At 44.2% G+C, this 18,720-nt stretch overlaps 1 protein-coding gene across 4 annotated transcripts in view; it reads left to right on the forward strand.

Annotated features, from left to right (window-relative positions):
- The window catches only part of RAD54L2 (RAD54 like 2), a 106,724-nt gene that overhangs the window by 49,121 nt on the left and 38,883 nt on the right, over positions 1-18,720 (forward strand). For all 4 annotated transcript variants that reach the window (XM_045023887.1, XM_045023891.1, XM_045023890.1 and 1 more), the window contains exon 3: positions 17,846-18,044. In XM_045023887.1, the coding sequence (XP_044879822.1) occupies positions 17,846-18,044 (199 nt within the window). The remainder of the gene's footprint in view (positions 1-17,845; positions 18,045-18,720) is intronic.

Below are 18,720 nucleotides of genomic sequence, written 5' to 3' on the forward strand. Positions count from 1 at the left end.
GGTGTTGGGTTACAAATCACTGTCTCCATCGATGCTGACTTGGACTCCTTATTCATTTCATGGGTGGTGTACCCGAGCCCACTTATCCACTGACACTTTAAAAACCCTTGCACCCCAATCTGGGTCTATGCCAGTTATGCGATATGTATGTATCTTTTCATCCCTGCAAACGATGTCTGTAACCCCTATAACCCAGCCTGACCCCAGGTGTACAGTACCTTCCCTCTCAACCTGTGTATATTTCATTTCAAACATTTACTTTAATAAAAAATTTTAAATGTGGGGGGTCATGAAATGTTGTTATCCTTATTGTCTGAGTAAAGGACAGCAGAACTGTACATAGCCTGCCTGAATGAGGGAGTCTTTCCCAGTGTTTAATTTGTTTGAGGGCTTGCCAGGGCTGAGCCCCAGCACCTCTAGGCTGAGCAGTTCATAGCCCTGGGATCTTTGGGCTTGCCACATCAGTTATGAAAGTAACACACTTGCTTGAGCCCTGGCACCTCTTTCATTACAAATTAAGCACTGGTCACCCACAACTGAACAGCACTCCCTAAGCAGGAGGTTTGGATGCCATATCCTAGTGAAGAGAGAGAGAGAGAGGGTGGGGCACAGGTGTTTTGCTTGGTGGTGTGGGCTTTCCCTAAGAGTCACAGGCACTATTTGACTGCTTCTCTCTCCTGTTTAGAGAGAGAGATGGTGTTGCATCCCTGTCCATCCTTGCTAATAACCATTGATGGACTTAACCTCCATGAACTTATCTAGGTTTTTTTTTTTAACCCTGTTATAATTTTGGCCTTCACAACATCCCTGGTGAAAATTTCCATGGGTGACTGTGTGTTGTGTGAAGAAATACTTAGTTTTGTTTGTTTTAAACTTGTTGCCTATTAATTTCATTGGGTTGAACCCTGGTTCTTGTGTTAAGTGAAGGGGTAAATAATACTTCCTTATTCATTTTCTCCACACCAGTCAAGATTTTATAAGCCTTTGTCATATCTCCCTTAGTTGTCTCTTTTCTAAGCTGAACAGTCCCAGTCTTTTTAATCTCTCCTCATATGGAAGCTGTTCCATACCCCTACTCATTTTTATTGCCCTTCTCTGCACCTTTTCCAATTCCAATATATCGTTTTTGAGAGAGGTGACCAGAACTGCACTTAGTATTCAAGATGTGGGCATATCATGGATTTATATGGTAAAATTGGAGGAGCTTGGTTTGCCAGACTGATCAGCTAAGCCAATATTGGCAACCTATATGAAAAGGCTGGAAACAGCATGCCTCTGGACTGCCTCAACATGCAGAAAGCCTTATAAGCCAGTCACTGTCAAAGCCATTTTTAGAAGAACTTAATGAGGCTGTTAAGAATGCTGGAGACACAACTCAGTTTATGTGAACCAACATGGCTGTTGCATCATACTTTCTTTTTAAGCAAGAGATGCCACACACTGCAAACTGGAGGTCAGTGTTAAGTGCATTGTCACTTGTTAATCCTGAAGTTGGACGCTGGTTTCGAACAAGATTGGCAAATGCTCGCTATCTTTCTGGAAAAAACAACTCAGTTGACTCACTAGAAGCATGCGGTACAACAATGAAAGACTCAGCAGATGAAAAAATGAAGAACTCTCTTACCATATTCAAAAAATGTGCATACGTGGCCGATGAATGCACCAATGCAAATAGGCATCAAGTATTAAGTCACTGTGTATGTTATCTTGATGTCCATGATAGGCTAGTAGATGCAGTTTAGATGTTCAGGTTATAGAAGACACCATCAGCTGCATCTGTGACATCTTAGAAGAGTTTAAATACTTGTAAATTGAACCCCAGATGGCTGCTTATGCATTTGATGGAGCTGCAAACTTCTCTGGAAGACATGGTGGAGCACAAGCTTTACTCAGAGAAAAGTATAACCCTAATCTTTCCTATATACATTGCAGAGGCCACCTACTCCAGCTCGTGCTAGTACAAGCTGCAGAATCTTCAAAAGATATTAAAAGCTATAAATGTAATGGCTTTTTTATACTCTTCTTTTTCAGCAAGAGTCCAAAAGGACTGAATGTCTTGGAAACAAATAGAAGATACACTGGGACTGGAGTTCTAATTAGACAAACCTGGGAAAACCTGCTGGCTTTCTCATGAGCGATTCTTGGCTGTTGTCTTAAAATTATTGCAACCATTATTACTGGCTTTGGAAAGTATCCAACAAGATAGGACAGATCTAAGTAGTGAGGTTGGTGGGCTACTTTTGTTACTAAGTTCAGAGAAGACTATCACCATTCTCTCTCTTGTAAGTCTACTATTGAAACCACTTGGGTCATTAAACAATGTAATCCAGGCATCTGCTACAACAGTAATAGATCTCTGTCCATCAGTAGAAGCTACCCTTGGATCAATCAGAAATATTCATTGAAAATGTACTAGGAAAAACAAAGACTTCAATCCAGAAGTTGACTAATGAAGGTACTTATATTGACTCCATAAGTGAAGATGACAAGAAGTGTTTGTTAAGCCAGCTGAAAAAGTACACAGACTTGATTCTTACAAATCTACAATAGCGATTTCTGGTTTCTGCTCCACCGCCATGTAGCTTTTATAGATGCCTGTCTTATAAAACACCTACAGTTGAGTGGAGTGAGGCACTACCAGAAATGGGGCTGCCATGTGATCACGACAGAATAGAACATTTTGAACACAGAGTGGAATATCATACAACGAACTAATGAAGATTTAACTTCAACTTCTTCTTTATCATCACTAGGGGTTTGACCCAATCTTTGTGCTATGTTTCCTGGGATGAAAGAAGTAGGAATTCACCTCTTGCTACTCCCAGTCACGAGCTACAGTTGAGTGTTCTTTTTCCTCATTGAATAGAATTTTGTGTTCTGAAAAAGTCGCCTTCTGCCTGATCATGAGCATATCATGAAGAACTGGAAGTAACGGACACACAAGAAGACACCAAAGAGTTGTACAAAAATTACAACAAGAAACAAAGAAGGATGTAGATGTTGTGCTTCATAGTAGGCTTGAGTAGCCAACTTTAATTTCTGGGATGATTTTAAAACAAGAGTTAAATCTAATAAAATGGTTGTGAAACATTTTTCAGTTTTTATTATGATACCATACAGCCCACCTTCACCTTTGCAGACTCAAGCCTCGTCGGTCCTCCCCCTCCCCCATATATTCGAACACCTCCCGTAATTTCAGTTCCTGGGGAAAACACTAAAGGTCTGTCTCTTACAACTCCCCAAATCTTATTAGTGGCATTTTCATTGTGTTCGGATCCTTCGGGGGGTATGATATAAAACATGTTAATGTAAGGAAAAAGTAAACAGGCTACTCTGTTGTCTGTTGTATAAGGTGGTTACAGATTCCTGAGTGATTTTTTTCCAGTCTTCTAGTTTTACTTAAGTGGTCTGTTTTATGTTAGCAAACACCATGTGAGCAATTAGCAAAATCACAGATAACAAAACTCTTTCCAAAGCCAAAGACTACTTATTTTCTAAATTTCCCCCTTTCTCTTTGCCCTGATCATCTCTGGTGTATAGTTGAGATTCTGTGCATCTCTGGCTGTAGATTTCCTGTTGCCTGTTGGAATTCCCCCTCTGTGGGGCCCCAGTTGAGTTTGAATGGTTATGTAAGGAGTTTTGTTTTATTCTGGTCTGCGCCTCTGCTGCTGTTAGTTGAAATGGATTGCAGGCAGAGTGAATGGGATCAGATCTGAGCAGCGTGCAACTTTGCTGCTCAAGCCACCAGAGAGAGAAGAGACACCTGCCCACATACACACACACACACACACACACACACATCACTTACATGCTCTTCTTCTGCCTTTTAAAACCTTCCCCTTTCTCAAGAGTGGCTGGGGTTACTGCCTCTGATTTAGCACATGTGCTGATTCCAAGCTAACAGGACAGAACAGTTCTGGTGACTGGTTCCTAGCTATCCAGCGCCTACCTTACGCTGGACTGTGCAGTTTGAGTATCTGAGCAAGGGAGGGAGATAGTGACACTTCTATTGAGGGTAGAAACTAGGCATATTTAACCAGTAATAGAACAGTGACCCCACTCAGCCACAGCTGAGTTCTGGAGGATATATGCTCACAGATTCCCACACACCGGGTTTGTGGAACAGAGCACTAACTGCTATTTACCAAAGTTATTTTCAGGAACCTGAAGCACCAGGATTTTACTTAGTCTGTGTTCCGCCCTGGACTACTTTGTCACTGGGCATTTTCCCAGTTACACATTCACAAAGCTAGCAGAGCATCTTTAGTGCTTACTGTGCTCCTGGCAGAGATAACAAACTGTTGGGAGTGACTAGAAACTTTTGGCCTGAGGACCCTGAGACTAGAATAGCTGAGGAGGCTGATAACTTGTTGCCATATTGACCTGCTGCTAAAACGCTGAACTAGCCACTTGGTCACTGACGGAGATCTTGCCTCAGTCAGCAGAGTACAGTGAGCAGCATGTTACTCTTGGATGAGTCTCAGCAGTTTCCAGGTAAGATGCAGGTTTTTTTTTTTTTTTAGTCTTTCTTTTCCTGCTTTATGGTGACACTATTCATTTTAATACCTCCATGTTGGGATATGGCATTTGATACTTGGAGAGCGCCCCCTAGAATCGCTCGCTTGGGATCCAAGGGAGTTTTGCGAGGCACAGTTTTTGATTTAGCATTTGTCTGACAGTGATGGATTTGGCTCAGTTTTCAGGGCCTTTCAATGCACATATAATTCTGACTGAGCAAATTTAAGAAAAACGTTCCTTGCGTAGTAGTATTTGTTTGTTTATTCATTTGCATTACTGGTTTTGTTTGTAAAATTGACATTTTTAGTAAAGGAAGTGATTAAAACCTCCTGTATCTGTCTGACGGGATCACAGCTCTAGTTTCTGTGGCTCTTTGAGTTGTAGGAGTAGTTATTTAGTGAACAAGGATGTCATATTTTCAGTATCCTCTGTCCTTTTCCCTTTTTTGATGCATTTCTTGCTTTTTCCTCTGTTCCTGATGGAGTTCTAAGAACACATGTTAGTGAAATCCTTGCTGAGAGAGGATGGTGATAACATATTGAAGCCACTTGCTACTTGTTAAACCCTTGCTGACAACTGCAATACCTCAGGGCACTGGTCAAGCAATACACGATCTCTCTAGCACCATTCCCTATTTCCTAGCAGTCTCTAATTTGTGTCTGGCTGCCGAGAACTGCTCAGCTCTTTTTTTCTTTGTTTTCCCTCTTCCATTAAGGGGGGATGTGCTAAGGAATATCGACATATAGTTTGCCTCATTGAGGTGGAGCCTCTAACATTGGTCTCTAATGTGAAGAAGTAATGTTTGAGAGAAACTTCTCCTTTAGCCATTTACACTTACTGTACTACATTTTGGTTTTAGTATCAGGTGGACCCTATATCAAAGATGGAGCTCTTTTCTTCTTACCCCACCGGAAGGATATAGGTTATGGGATTTATTGCTCTAGCTCATGAACCTCATGTAAAGGAAACAATGGACTCTGCAGGGTCCACCTTTAAGTTCCCTATCATGCATAGGGCCCCATGTGTGTGGTCCTCGTTTGGAGTAAAAGCAAGCAGTTCAGTGTGTGTCGGACCAGTAAACAGCCTCATGAAGTCTTATTAGAATCCATTTTGTTCGCTTTATGTGCCTTTTATCTGGAAGAGTGACTGTGCAGGCAGGATGAGTAAACCAAATCTGGAAGGGAGGGCATGGATAGAAAAGGGAAGGGGATTAAGTTCAGAATGACTTGGATAAACTAGGAATATGGAACATATAAATGATTTATGCAACCCAATGTAGGGTAACAGAGTTTAAGATGGGGAAAAAATAAGAAGGGAAGGGGTTTCAATGGTGATACACTTGAGGTTACAGATTAGAGAAGGGGAGAGCTCCAGGTTAGAGTAAAACCAAGAATTATAAATGGAAAGATCTAGTTGGTGAAAATTATGAAAGCTGGGGCAAGACCACAGATTAGTCCTGCACAGCATTGTATAGCACAGGGATTGGAGTTTGAGGCTTGAGCTCTGTCCTAGATTCCAGGCTGTCAGAGCACAGACAGCTCTGAGGGTTGAGGGAGAATTTTGCTTGTGTTCTGCAGCAGTCCCTGTCTGGCTGGTGTGTTCTGGAGCAGCCCCTCTCCAATGACAAGGATGTTTGCAATGGTACATGTTTTTGGGAAGGATTCATTTAGAGGATCCTCAGGACTTGGGTTTCCTGCATCATGTGTGTGGGGGATTCGATGGGCGGGGGGGGAGGGAGAATAGAATTCTAGGATGCTTCACAAAGTTAAGTTAGAATAGTTTCCCATTCTTATTTATTTGTATTGGCATAAAGCCCTGATCAGAGATCGAACACTGTGTACTTATTAATTTTCAGAGGGGTAGCCATGTTAGTCTGGATCTGTAAAAAGCAACAAAGAGTCCCGTGGCACCTTATAGACTAACAGATGTATTGGAGCATAAGCTTTCGTGGGTGAATACCCACTTCGTCAGACGTACATTACATGCGTCTGACGAAGTGGGTTTTCGCCCACGAAAGCTTATGCTCCAATACATCTGTTAGTCTATAAGGTGCCACATGACTCTTTGTTGCTTTTTACTAAATTTTAGTAATCCTCATCAGTGATACTTTGTTTTGCAGCCACTTTTCATCTCAGGATCTCAAAGTACCTTGAAAACAATTCAGCATTACAGTTACCCCTGTGAGGTAGTGGGGAAAAGCTCAGGCACAGAGAGGTTAGGTAATTTGCACAAGATCACACAATGTGTCAGTGGCAGAGCTAGGAATAGAATCCAGATATCCTAACTCCTGTCTGGTTCTGCACAGATTGGTGCGCTCGCTCGCGCTCTCTCTCTCTCTCTCTCTCTCTCTCAAATGGCTCTTGATTGGTCTAATTCAATATACAGCTCTTTAGGGGTAGATCAACCACTACGTGCTGGACACACAGCATTTATGTTCCCAGTTGCCAGCGCTGCATTTTGTAACATGTTTTGGGATCTGGAAATTTTCCAAATTTTTATGGTACCACCATGTGGTGAAATTTTGCGGTGTTACTGTACACTGTCTGCACCCTATTTCAGCTGAGTATATCATCATGTAAGGTAAATGACTGACTGCTAATGAAAAAACCAAACCACAAGACCCCTTCTCTGTAATGGCAGCGCTGATTGTAATATCTTCCTTCAGTGAGCCCAGTGCAGGACCAGTCCTTGTTGTGGGAACACTGTTTTCTTTCTGGAATCTATTGAGCCAATTGTTCCTATCTTAAATGTTATGGGTCTGGGGTAGATAGTGGTGCCTCCTCTTGATATCGTGGCTGCTTCTTCAGGCTTTGACTGATGTGATTCTTCTGAATACTTTTGCAGCCCTTTTGTGTTCTGTGTCAGATTGGTTCAATGCTCCTGTCTCAGAGTATGCTGAACAGCACCAATATTTTAGAATGAACCCAAAAACAAATAGTTCTCCAAGCTCTGATGTTTCATGTCAATCTTATTCAGCTTTTCAAGGTGCTTTCTGTTATTCTGGCCGCGGAGAACAAGAGAAATGCTAAGGCACAGCAATGACACAGTGACTCAAACTCTTGAATTTGCATCTTTCTTCAAGTGAAGTCTTTCTAATTAAACAAAGTCCTTAAGAATTCCCCTGAAATTATTTTATGGACTGAAGCAGAAAGTGGCAATTGAGTTGAGGCCTGTGGTTTTTTTTTTAAATTCTAAATACCATATCCATTTTTCCAGTAAAAATTATGTTTAAGGAAGGAAGTCTAGTCTAGTGGTCTGAGTGTAGGGCCAGGGCTAGGAATTCAGGAGTTCTCATCTCAGCTCTGATACTGACTCTGGCTTCAGGGAAGCTACCTAATTTCATTCCCTCATTTTCCCTGTCTGTAAAATAGGCATGATATTTACCTGAGGATCGATTAATCCTTGTTAAAGCCCTTTGACATAAAATGCTATGTAAGTGCCAGGTATTACTGTTTCACCACTCTTCCATTGCACCATTGCCACCATAAACAATACCAGTGATGGCAAAGGGGCACTCAGACACTGAAGGATACTTTGTGAAGGGATTGTCTTTCATGCAGCTCTTTAAACACTGATCAAGATTAAATATCCTTTTTTCTAAACAAGCCCTGAATGAGGCTGTGGTGAGGGCTGGGAGCAAAGATTAATGTAAAGTTCTATTTGCTGTTGTTGCTTTTTTTGCCGTTTTGGTGGCCTTGGAAGCGTGTGGCAGCAATAATCTCCTCTTTATTATCTCTCATTACCCTGAGGCTATCCTAGTATAAAACTAATACCATGACTCCCAACCTCCTACAGTAAACTAATCCTTATGTAATCATTGCATAAGGCAAAATGCCTGCTCCCTCACCTTCTCTGCTCATCCTGTTTTCCAAGCCCCTGAATATTACATGGATCTACAAAAATAATGGTAGTTTCAAGACTGACCCATCTTGCAGGACACATGATAAGCCGAGGAATATTTCTGTTTACTGGGGCTGAAATTTTCAACTTCGGTGCCTAATGCCATATTTAAGCACTTAAATGAAAATGGCCTTATTTTTAGAGGTTCTGAACTTCCATTTAAGTCAGTAGATGCTCTGTGTAAAATCGGGTCACTTTTATTTTGATACCTAATTTTTGGCAGCCTAGTTTAAAAAATATATCCTGGGTTACTAGAATACTGGTTAACTGGGCTAACCAGAAGGCAAGGTTTCAGTCCCTTCCTACATACAGTTACTGAAGTAGCAGCTTGCTGAAAACTTCTCAGCTCTGGAGACTGAAACATTTCCTGGCTTTATAGCATTGGAGTCATGCAGACGTTAGTTTTGTCTAACTAAATTGGGTGTGGAGGAGGATGATTGCAAGGACAAATGTGAGTGAATCACAGATGGGTTAATACTAGATGATGGAGTACAGTTCCATGATTTTGGGGTGTATTGGCTAGTGCCTGAATTGTGTGTGTATGAGAGGGCGGTTGCATTTAATATTTTGAGGGTAGTGGTTATAAAAGTCAATACATTCTAGATTTTATAATAGGGATGCTGAATAATAATACCCTGCATTTCTCTGGGTCCTTCCATCTGAGGATCATAAAGCACTATGTGAATATTTTATTGAGCTTTACAACATCCCTGTTGGGGTGACGGTACATCTGTGTCAAAGCTAGAAATAGAAAGCAGGTTCCCTAGCTCTCAGTCCTGGGCTCTAGCCATTAGACCATGGTTCTTGGCATAGATTAGGAAGAGGATGTTATTTGAACAGTTGGCATGCATTTCAAATTTTGTGTGTTGGGAGTAGTGCTGTCTAGCACCTAGACTAAGAGGGGGGCTGTTATGGGATGGATGTAGTTATACATAGCTTGGTCTTGGCTGGAACAGCTACCTGCTTTCCTCCTTCAGCTCAGGGTGTCGATGTTTGTAAGTGTGTTCCATACAAAAGCTTATATAAGTGCTCTTTAGTGTTTATGTAACTCGGGTCGCTTTAGTGTATGCAGCAGTGAGGCCTGGCCAGAACAAGAGCTTTTGGATATCTGGGATCTCATTCTTCTTGCATAATCCCAGGGTTAGAAGATACATTGTCTGTCACCAAAGTTGGCCTTTTGATGTTCCAGTTTGCCTCTAAGCACTCTTGGCCCTTTTCATTCCTTCTCCATTTTTGTGTTGCTTCTTTCTGTCTCCTTTTTTTCCTGTTTGATTGGTGGTTCTTACTTGTGAATGATTCTTTTAGGCCAGGAAATAAGTTTTCTTGTGTAGCATACATCATCTGCAACTGATGCACTATGAAAAACTCAGAAAAAGAGAGGGAATTTTTAATTTTTTTTAAACTTCCAGTGTTGTGGGTTCCTTCACACCCAGAAGGAATTTGGAGATCACTCTCCTCCTCTCCCTTCAAGATTTCTCCTTTTCTTACTTCCACCCCTATAACTGTATCCTGAAGAGTCTTCAGTGGTACCTTCTTCAGAGCCTGTTAACATATTATCCCTCCATCCCAGAGCCAGATGGGAGTCCTGTTATACAAAGCGCTCTGCCTTGTTCCCTCTCTCTGCAGGCCCCAAGGATGCTGCCTTTATACTACAGTGAGTGATCACTTTATAAATATCTAGAAAAATGAAAAATGTGTTACTAGAACTGCAAGTGAAGCTGTTTGTTATACTCCTACGACATACTCTGCCTCTAGTTTTTGAGACCGGTACAAAAGAGAGACCTGGCGTTGTTAACTTCTAGATAAATCAGCAGTGCTAATGAGGACAACGGAGTTGATATGTGTGCTGTGTGACAGGCCAGAGGAAGCATCAGTCATCAGAAGGAAAGCTCCAGGGCTTGAGCATGTACAGACTGGAAGATTCACTTTTGTGCCTCAGAGTATAGCCATGATCGTGACTCATAGCAAGGTACAAGCTATAGCAGTCTACACTGTGTGCAAATCTGAGGAGGGAGAGTGAGTGGGAATTAGGTTATGTACCCTCTAATGATTGCTTTTCATACAATTGCCATTTCTTTCGTCAGTGAGGGTAAGGTATAGGCTATGCTAAGAGAGGCTGCTGTGCTTTCCAAGGGATCAGAGTTTAGGGTCCCTAAGCAGTAGTGACCGACGACTTTGTCCAGCTGAGGTCAAGATGAAGCATTGCCTGCTGGGAGCAGTAGTCTCTACAAGTGGCATCTCTGCAACAAAGACTTTGCTATGCACTGCAGACTTCTGAGCTGCATTGGGCTACTCCTGCAGGGTGAGGGGATGCCTCACTTGGCTCTTTAGCAAACTTCTCTGGTGAAGTGACATTGAAAGTTGTTTTCTGCAGTCCTCTGTTCAGTCCCCACAAGGCAGGAGTGCCGGAACAGGGAGCGCCAGGGGGCCATGGCTCTCTGACTTTCTGAAAGTGGAGGGGCCTGTCCTGTCCACTTTTCACCATCGGCCCCACTCCTCCTCTTCCCCCCCAGACCCCAACCAGCTGGGGAGCTTGAGCAGCTGTGGGGAGCTGCAGACCCTCCATTTGCCCGGGGGGAGGGGTGAGAACAGTCCCAGGCCTGTATCCCTGCCCCCTGGACCTCCCACCCAGGGCAGGTGAGGGTTTATGGCTCCCCACAGCTGCCCGGGTGACTCTTACCATGGCTTCGAGGCCTGGACCCCCAGCCGGAGCAAGGTCGGGGTAAGAGCCGCACAGGCAGCTGTGGGGAGCAAGGGTCCCTCTTCCTGCCCTGGGCGGGGGATCTGGGGTGGGGACACAGGCTGGAGAGGGCAGGCTCCCTGGCTTCTGGCTTGGCCTGGCCAGGGATGGGGCCTTGGGGGGAAGAAGGGGATGGAGCGGGCCACAGAGGGGGCAGGGGTCCCTTCCCCCCAGGGCCGGTGCAACCCATTAGGTGACCTAGGTGGTCACCTAGGGCACTAACATTTGGGGGGCAGCAACCGTGGTGGCCGGATCAGCGACCGCCCCGGTAGTCAGCGGTATTTCGGGGGCGGGATCTTCCGCCGCCTAGGGCGGCAAAAAAGCTGTTGGCCGCTCCTGCTTCCCCCGCCCCACACACACTTTTGGGAAGGCGCCGCTGCCCCTTCCACAAGGTAGGCTTGAGTGGGGAAAATAGGAAAGGGGAAGTAGAGTGACTAGAAAAGAGCTGATTACCTGGAGAAGCAAAAAATGCAGGTCAGAGAAGAGAATGTGAGTGAGAGAAAAGAGGAAGATAGCAAAAGCTAAGAATGAAATGTAGCGGATCACAGACCTAGGTGAAAGGGCTACCTGTGATGGATACTGGTTGTAGAGCTGGCTGTCTATACAGCATGATGATCTATTCAAGGGGAGGGGTGGGGAAGATTTCTTGTGTATTCCCCTGGGCCCTGCTAGCTTTCGGGGGACCAGGAAAGAGTGGTTGTATATGTGTGCTGGGGTGGGTGGGTGTGTCAGCTTATGTAATGGTTACATAATTAGTTCTTTGTTAGGCTGTTCTGGGTGGGAGGGGCCTAAAGCTGCTTTGTTGCTTGAAGGGCTGAGGCTGATTATTTTAAAACGAGAACAGAGTCTTTTTTTCTCTCTAATTAGCTGGCCTGGTAGAAACTGCAGAGATTTTCAAAGGCTCTGGACCCTGTGAGCTGGTGGGGACTGTTTTCTTTTCCTTCCCTAAGAGAGGTGGATTAATTTGTATGGGCACATATCGCCAGGGATTATCATAGAATAATGGAAATGCAAGGCTGGAAGGGACCTTTAGAAGTCAAGTCCAGCCCCTTGTGCAGAGTGAGGCAAGACCAAGTAAACCTAGACCATTGCTCTCAGGTGTGTGTTCAGTCTATTCTCAAGAACCTCCAGTGATGGGGATTCTGCAGCCTCCCTTGGAAGCCCGTTCCAGTGCTTTATATCTTTATAGTTATAAAGTTTTTCCTAGTATCTAACCAAAATCTTCCCTCTTGCAGATTAACCCCATTACTGCCTGTCCTTCCTTCAGTGGACATGAAGAACAGTTGATCACCGTCTTCTTTATAATGCTGCTTAATATATTTGAAGATTGTTATCAGGTCCCCCTCAGTCTTCTTTTGTCAAAACTAAACATGCCCAGGAAAAGAATTAAATGGAATTCCTGACCACATTGAGCACCGACACCTAAAGTGGCCTTGAGGCCTACCTGCTAGTCTGGCAGTGGTTGCAGCATGGGCGGTGGGTGAACCACGGGCTTGGGGAGGCTAGCTCCCGTCCTGGCCCCCACCTTCTGCTTCAGCCCCCCCTTCTGTCCCTCCCAAGCCCAGCACCTCCCAGTACCTCCCAGCCTTGGGGCCCTGAGTCCCTCCAGCCTAAGAGCACCTGGCAGATGGCACAGACACCCCCAACCCCAAAGTCCCGGGCAGGTGGCACATGCCCCTTCCTCCCCCAACCCTGGAGCACTGGGTGGGGCAGCAGCACGTGGCTTCCCTCCCTCCCCAGCCCTGGAGCACCCGGTGGGTGGCGTGGAGACCCTCCTTCCTCCCAGCCCTGGACTGCTGAGAGACGCAGCCCCAGCACAGGGGGCTTCCCCAGTGCTGGGTGGCCCCGTCCCATCCGCCCTTGCCCCAACCCTAACAGGCTTCACTTCCCGGAAGAGAAGCAGCCTGCCTGGGCTGGGGCCAACTAGCAGCAGGAGGGGGCCTTGGGGCAGAGTATGAGCGGAGCCACATGGGGCTTTTTGAGGAGGCACAGCCTTCCCCAGCCTATTATACACACCACCCATGGGTTGGAGAGGAAGCAGTTGACTCTTCACCATGGAGTCTGCAAATATCAAGTATAGTCCATGCTCCTCTGTGCACTTATAGCTGCTGTGCAGGACAGAACTGTGTGCAGTGTATACTGTGCACCAGAGATAGGCTTGGAAAGATTAGATTTTTATTGGTAAATATCGGTAAACGCTGGTTCACTGTACACACACAAACCCATGAAAAATATATCCAGCAATAATGATAGAAATTTACTGATTGGGAAAGTAAGAAAAATGCTCCTTGAGAACTTATTAGAGTTTGATTTAAGGATATTTACTTTGTATATTTTGACATGTGATGTTGACAGTTTGTGTTTTAACAGTACAAAGCTTTAACTTTTTGAATATCAATATCTACTCGCATTAAACAATTGTCTGATTCCCCCCCCCCATAGTTTTCCACAACTGTGAATATTTAAATACATGAAAATAAAAAATGCTTAAAACCTATAATTTTGCACAACTGCCTAACCATAGAGAATATGAACCTGCTCCTGGTAGTTGTGCTGCGCATTGTGGGATATTTGCAACAATCCCCCTGGCTTTCAACAGTGGCTGCAGGGGCTGTGTATGGTTGTGGTACACTTTGTGCACCTAACAGAAGATGCCTGCTGTGCATGCTGTACACCACTGCAGCTTCCACCTGTTCATTTGCAGCAGTAAAAGTTGCAACAGTGCAGTTCTATGGCGCAGACAGAGCATATATGGGCAGGTCTACACATCTGAGTTAGGAGACCTAATTACAATGTGGCTGTCCTCTGATTGTTAGAAAACTATTCTAATCTCTCATGCAGATGGGGTGTGTCCAAGGTCCAGGTACAGAACACTGTCACGATCCTATCTGCCTTACAAACTAGAACTAGGTCTCTTGACTTAATTGTTAGTGTAGAAGGGCCATTGTGCCTCCATCTACGCTAGTTTTTAGCTGAATGAGTAAACAGTTGGTGACATAACTATTATTTATTTGTGTTAATACAAGTGATAGCACTTAGGATCCCCAGTCACGGATTGGGACCTGGTTGTGCCAGATGCTGTACAAACACACAACAAAAAGATGGTCCTTGTCTTAAAGTGTTTACAGTCTAGTTGGTTCTAAATATGGTTTGTGTTGACACACAGCACATTGGATACACGGTTAGTAACCACAGAAGCTAAACCAGATTCATCCTTGCCAGCTGCCTGGGCTGACACATGACTATTGTCCTGTATCCAGGTTGTAACTCTGTTGTTTAGCTAAAACCCCCGAACTGTGCCAGCGCAGCCAGTTTGGCTGGTGGGCCTTCCTCCGGAACCCTGGGTGGGTAGGATTATCCAGTGTGCAGTGCTGCACATGTTCCATACTGCACTGAGGCAGTATGGAATAACTGCCCAGATTTTTCCAGAGGGCACTGACGGTGTAAATATGGTTAGGCAGCTGTGGATGTACAAACATGGTTGACAAATTGTTACATTGTGAAAAAAGCTGCTTATTGAAGCTGTGTCAGGTTAGCAGTTCAATCGAATGTGTAGTGGGAGCAGTGCTGCTGTAACATTCCTTCACTTCCTCTGTCTTTTTCAAAGAGAAAAAGTGTTACTAGTGCAAGACTGATGGGAGATCAGTGTTTAGCACAAGATCTAAACTGTGTCTACAGTAGGGAATTTAACAAAAATAAACCCCACTGGTTCTAATGTCAGCTCAGCTGCACAGGTGTTAGAGCCACTGGGAGTTGTAGCCTAGACAAGATTCCAGTATCTTCTGGTAGTTTGTGTGTGTTGAGCCTACAGCTTTATTTAACATAGTGGTGGTAATGCACCCAGCCATGGGAACCTTGCTACACAATGACTCCCACTGATTCTAATACCACTTCAGCTGAACCGATGAGATTTTTTGATAAGTCCCTAATGTGGACAAGATGGGTATATGTTGTCATATTGCAGTCCTCATCTTAGGAATTGTATACACAGGGCAAACAACTGTGTTTAACTATTAAATGAAATATGGTTATGGTTGAACAAGGTTCTAGCTTGAAGAGTTATATTTTGTTTGAACAGGGACAAACCATTTTATCAGAGTTGAATTTCATATTCTTGCTCAGGTAAGAGTGGGTTTTTTAAAAAATTCTGGGCACAGCTGTGTGTCACCTAATGTGTTAAAGATGGTTTGGTGCAAATGTAGAAGAGAGGAAGGAAAATACGTGCAGAAAAGTAAATATGCAGAGAGACTGAAAGACAGATAGGGAAACATGTTTTGGATACAGTTCCACCTTCCTCTGTGTAGGTTCTGAATTGTGTTTGCCCTGTAGTACCCTCTACTGGTATTCTGCTGGAGAATAGTCAGTGCAAAGAGAAGAACGAGTGCTGCATCACTAATAGTCAGGGGGCAGAAAGAGAGATGGTTCCCTCTCCAAAATGAATATGCCTTTATGTTTCCTCTCTAATTGTGTCCAGGTCTCAAGGGCTCAGAGTAGGATGGCAGCAGGGAAACCAATGGCTTTGTTTGGCTCTGGGAAAGTTACTGGTTTAATGACTCATCCTGTAGAATGTGGTCACGTTGCTGCTGTTGCTGTTTCCCTTTGCCCTATTTTATCCAATCTTTTGATCTAGTTATATAATTGTGAATCAAGACAAAGCAATGTTAGACCTGTGGGTAATGTGACCAAGCTGCATCTTTATTCAAATAGCAGAGCTCTTATCTGGGAAGCCCAGGAAACTGGCTTCTTTTCTGAGCACCGATTTCTCCCTGTGAATGAATGTAATGCATGGTCTGTGAGCCTGTTTTGTTTAGGGAGGCATGTTGTAGTAGTAGACTCTAAAGCCTTGTCTATGCTAGAAAACCCACCAGGTTCATAACACTGAGATCAGTTTGTCTATGTCTACATTTGTAGCAAAACAGTGTTCCCTGTTCAGCACAAGGTAAACTGTACCTATTGCTGGCACCTGTTGCTGATAACCATTCTTCTAGCATAGACAAGGCTTAATAGTATGGATGTGCATAGAAAATGGCCCATTCTGTGGCTCAGGATGTGCTGTGTTCAGAAGTCCTGCACTAATTCTGATTTAGATTGGGGGCAAATGCAGTTAGTTCTGGGAGATGTCTAATGGAATCTCTGCTGGGCTGAGCTTGCAGTACTGTTCACTTTGCTCAGCTAGCAAAATACTGATCTTGGGACTCCAGCTTTGAGGGGAATAAATTGGTGGCAAGACTAATGTAATTGGTGTGTTAATGTGGCAGCCTCTAGTGGCACCTGTGTGCATGATGTGTTACACTGTGGTACCCTGGTTGGTCCTGCTAGTGAAGGCAGGGGGCTGGACTAGATGACCTTTCGGGGTCCCTTCCAGTTCTATGAGATAGGTGTATCTCCATATATAACCTTCGTTACCGCAGCCATCTCTCCTGCATAGAATCATAGAATATCAGGGTTGGAAGGGACCCCGAAAGGTCATCTAGTCCAACCCCCTGCTCAAAGCAGGACCAATCCCAGACAGATTTTTACCCCAGATCCCTAAATGGCCCCCTCAAGGATTGAACTCATAACTCTGGGTTTAGCAGGCCAATGTTCTCCTTTCCGAGGGGACTCCACTAGTTTCCAGAGATGCTGGTATCACTGACATATTGCCTGTTTTCCTCTTTCTTGTCACAGCCTTCCACCCTCCCGCCCCCCGTATCTATTTCAAAGGCAGACCCTTTTCCAGTCACTGTAGTTCTCTGATTTAACTCTTTGTATAGGAGGAGCAGAGTTGATCCTGAGATGGGGTACAGGTTATCCCTCTGCTGTTAAAATTGGACAGCAGTTTTCATGGCATGCTGGACCATTTTCCTTTTACAAAGCTTGTTGGAACGTCCCTCCCAAGAAGAACTTGTTGCCAGGGGATGCTGTGACGGCCAAACGTATAACGGGTTTCAAAAAAGAATTAGATAAGTTAGTGGAGGATAGGTCCATCAATTGCTATAAGCCAAGTTGGTCAGGGATGCAACCTCTATGCTCTGGGTGTCCCTAAATCTCTGCCTGATGCTGGGGCTGGACAACGGGATGAGTCACTCGATAATTGCCCTGTTCTGTTCATTCCCTCTGAAGCGTCTGGCACTGGCCACTGTCAGAAGACAGGATACTCGGTTATATGGACCATGGGTCTAACCTATTATGGCCGTTCTTATGTTCTTATAGCCCTTAGTAGCACGCATCTAACGCACATTGACTTTTAGCGGCATCTAGACTTGTCGGTTGCCCAAATGCAGTATATATGGATATGGGGTACTTTTTGCACCCTCTCCTAATCAATACTAATTCTGGCTGCTAGAAGAAAGTGAAGTCTCAGACCAGAAAACTATGTGCCTGAGTTAGAATCTGTTCACTTTGTTTTCATGTTAGGGCCCTAGAGGGTTTTTTTCTCTCTGGCTCTGTTTTTAGTGGTGCAGCCTTCTCTTTCACAGGAGACCGATACTGGCCTGAAAACTTTAACACTGTGTTCAGTAGCATCTTCAGGGCAGAAAGGTCAGTTCACAGTTTTGGCCTTCAAAGAAACATACAATCAAATGAACCAGAAGAGGGATGAGTGAGTCCAGTTGGTCTTTGAGCTTGGTCTGGGGTTAGCAGGTGTGTAAAAACTGCCTGACAGCGTGGGATGGTTGTTTACAATTTGTTCTTGCCCTGTCTTTTCAGACCAGCCCCAGGAAGATGTGTTCAGCAATGACCATGTTCAGCATGGGGACGATGGAGAATGGCAACGCTCTACTTCAACTACCTCATCTCAGAGCGAGCGGGCGGAGCGACTCTTGCAGAACCAGCACAAGAGCCTGGCCTCTGAGGACACCAAAAAGAAGAGGGCTCAGAAACCTTCTCACATGAGGAGGAACATAAGGTGGGCAGCAATAGAATTGGGAAGGGCAGAAGGGTCCCACAGTCTTAATGGGGGAAAGTGGAGTCTATTCGGTTGAATTTGTATTGCTTCTAGGCCTTTGCCACCAGCTTCGGTAGCAAACAAGACAGTCTCTTAAAACCAAAGCATTTTACTTGTGGCGGGGTGCAAGTAAACTGTTTGAGATCTCAGAAAATTAAAATGTTCAGCTCCACAGCAGCAAATATATGAAATTAGCAAAATAATTCATGTATTTGGTTTTAAAACCAAATACATGAAAATCAGTCCCACCATTACATTCTAATCAATGCCTGAGTTCAGGGTGTCTCTCTCCTCTGCTAGAGCTGATGATATTGTAAGTAGCCTAAAATGAATCCTTTCCCTGCACTGCTTTAGGTGTTTATTTGCAAGAAAGCTCCGGTCACAGCCAGTGACTAAAAAGTTGAAAATCAGTTTCTCCTTCATTTTACATTGTAGTAATTTGAGATTTTTTTAGATCCCTCCTATATTCTGTGACAGAATGTAGGGCTGTAAGATATTTGCGATAACATTTATTTATGGGGAACTAGATGTCTCAGAGGAGTTATAATGGAATGTGGAGCCTTACACCAGCTGATGGCGGTTTGATGCCCCTTGTGTGAAAAGAATTAGTGGTCTTGATCTGGTTCACATGGCAATT

The sequence above is a fragment of the Mauremys mutica genome, chromosome 7 (genome assembly GCF_020497125.1).
Source record: "Mauremys mutica isolate MM-2020 ecotype Southern chromosome 7, ASM2049712v1, whole genome shotgun sequence".
NCBI lineage: Eukaryota > Metazoa > Chordata > Testudines > Geoemydidae > Mauremys > Mauremys mutica.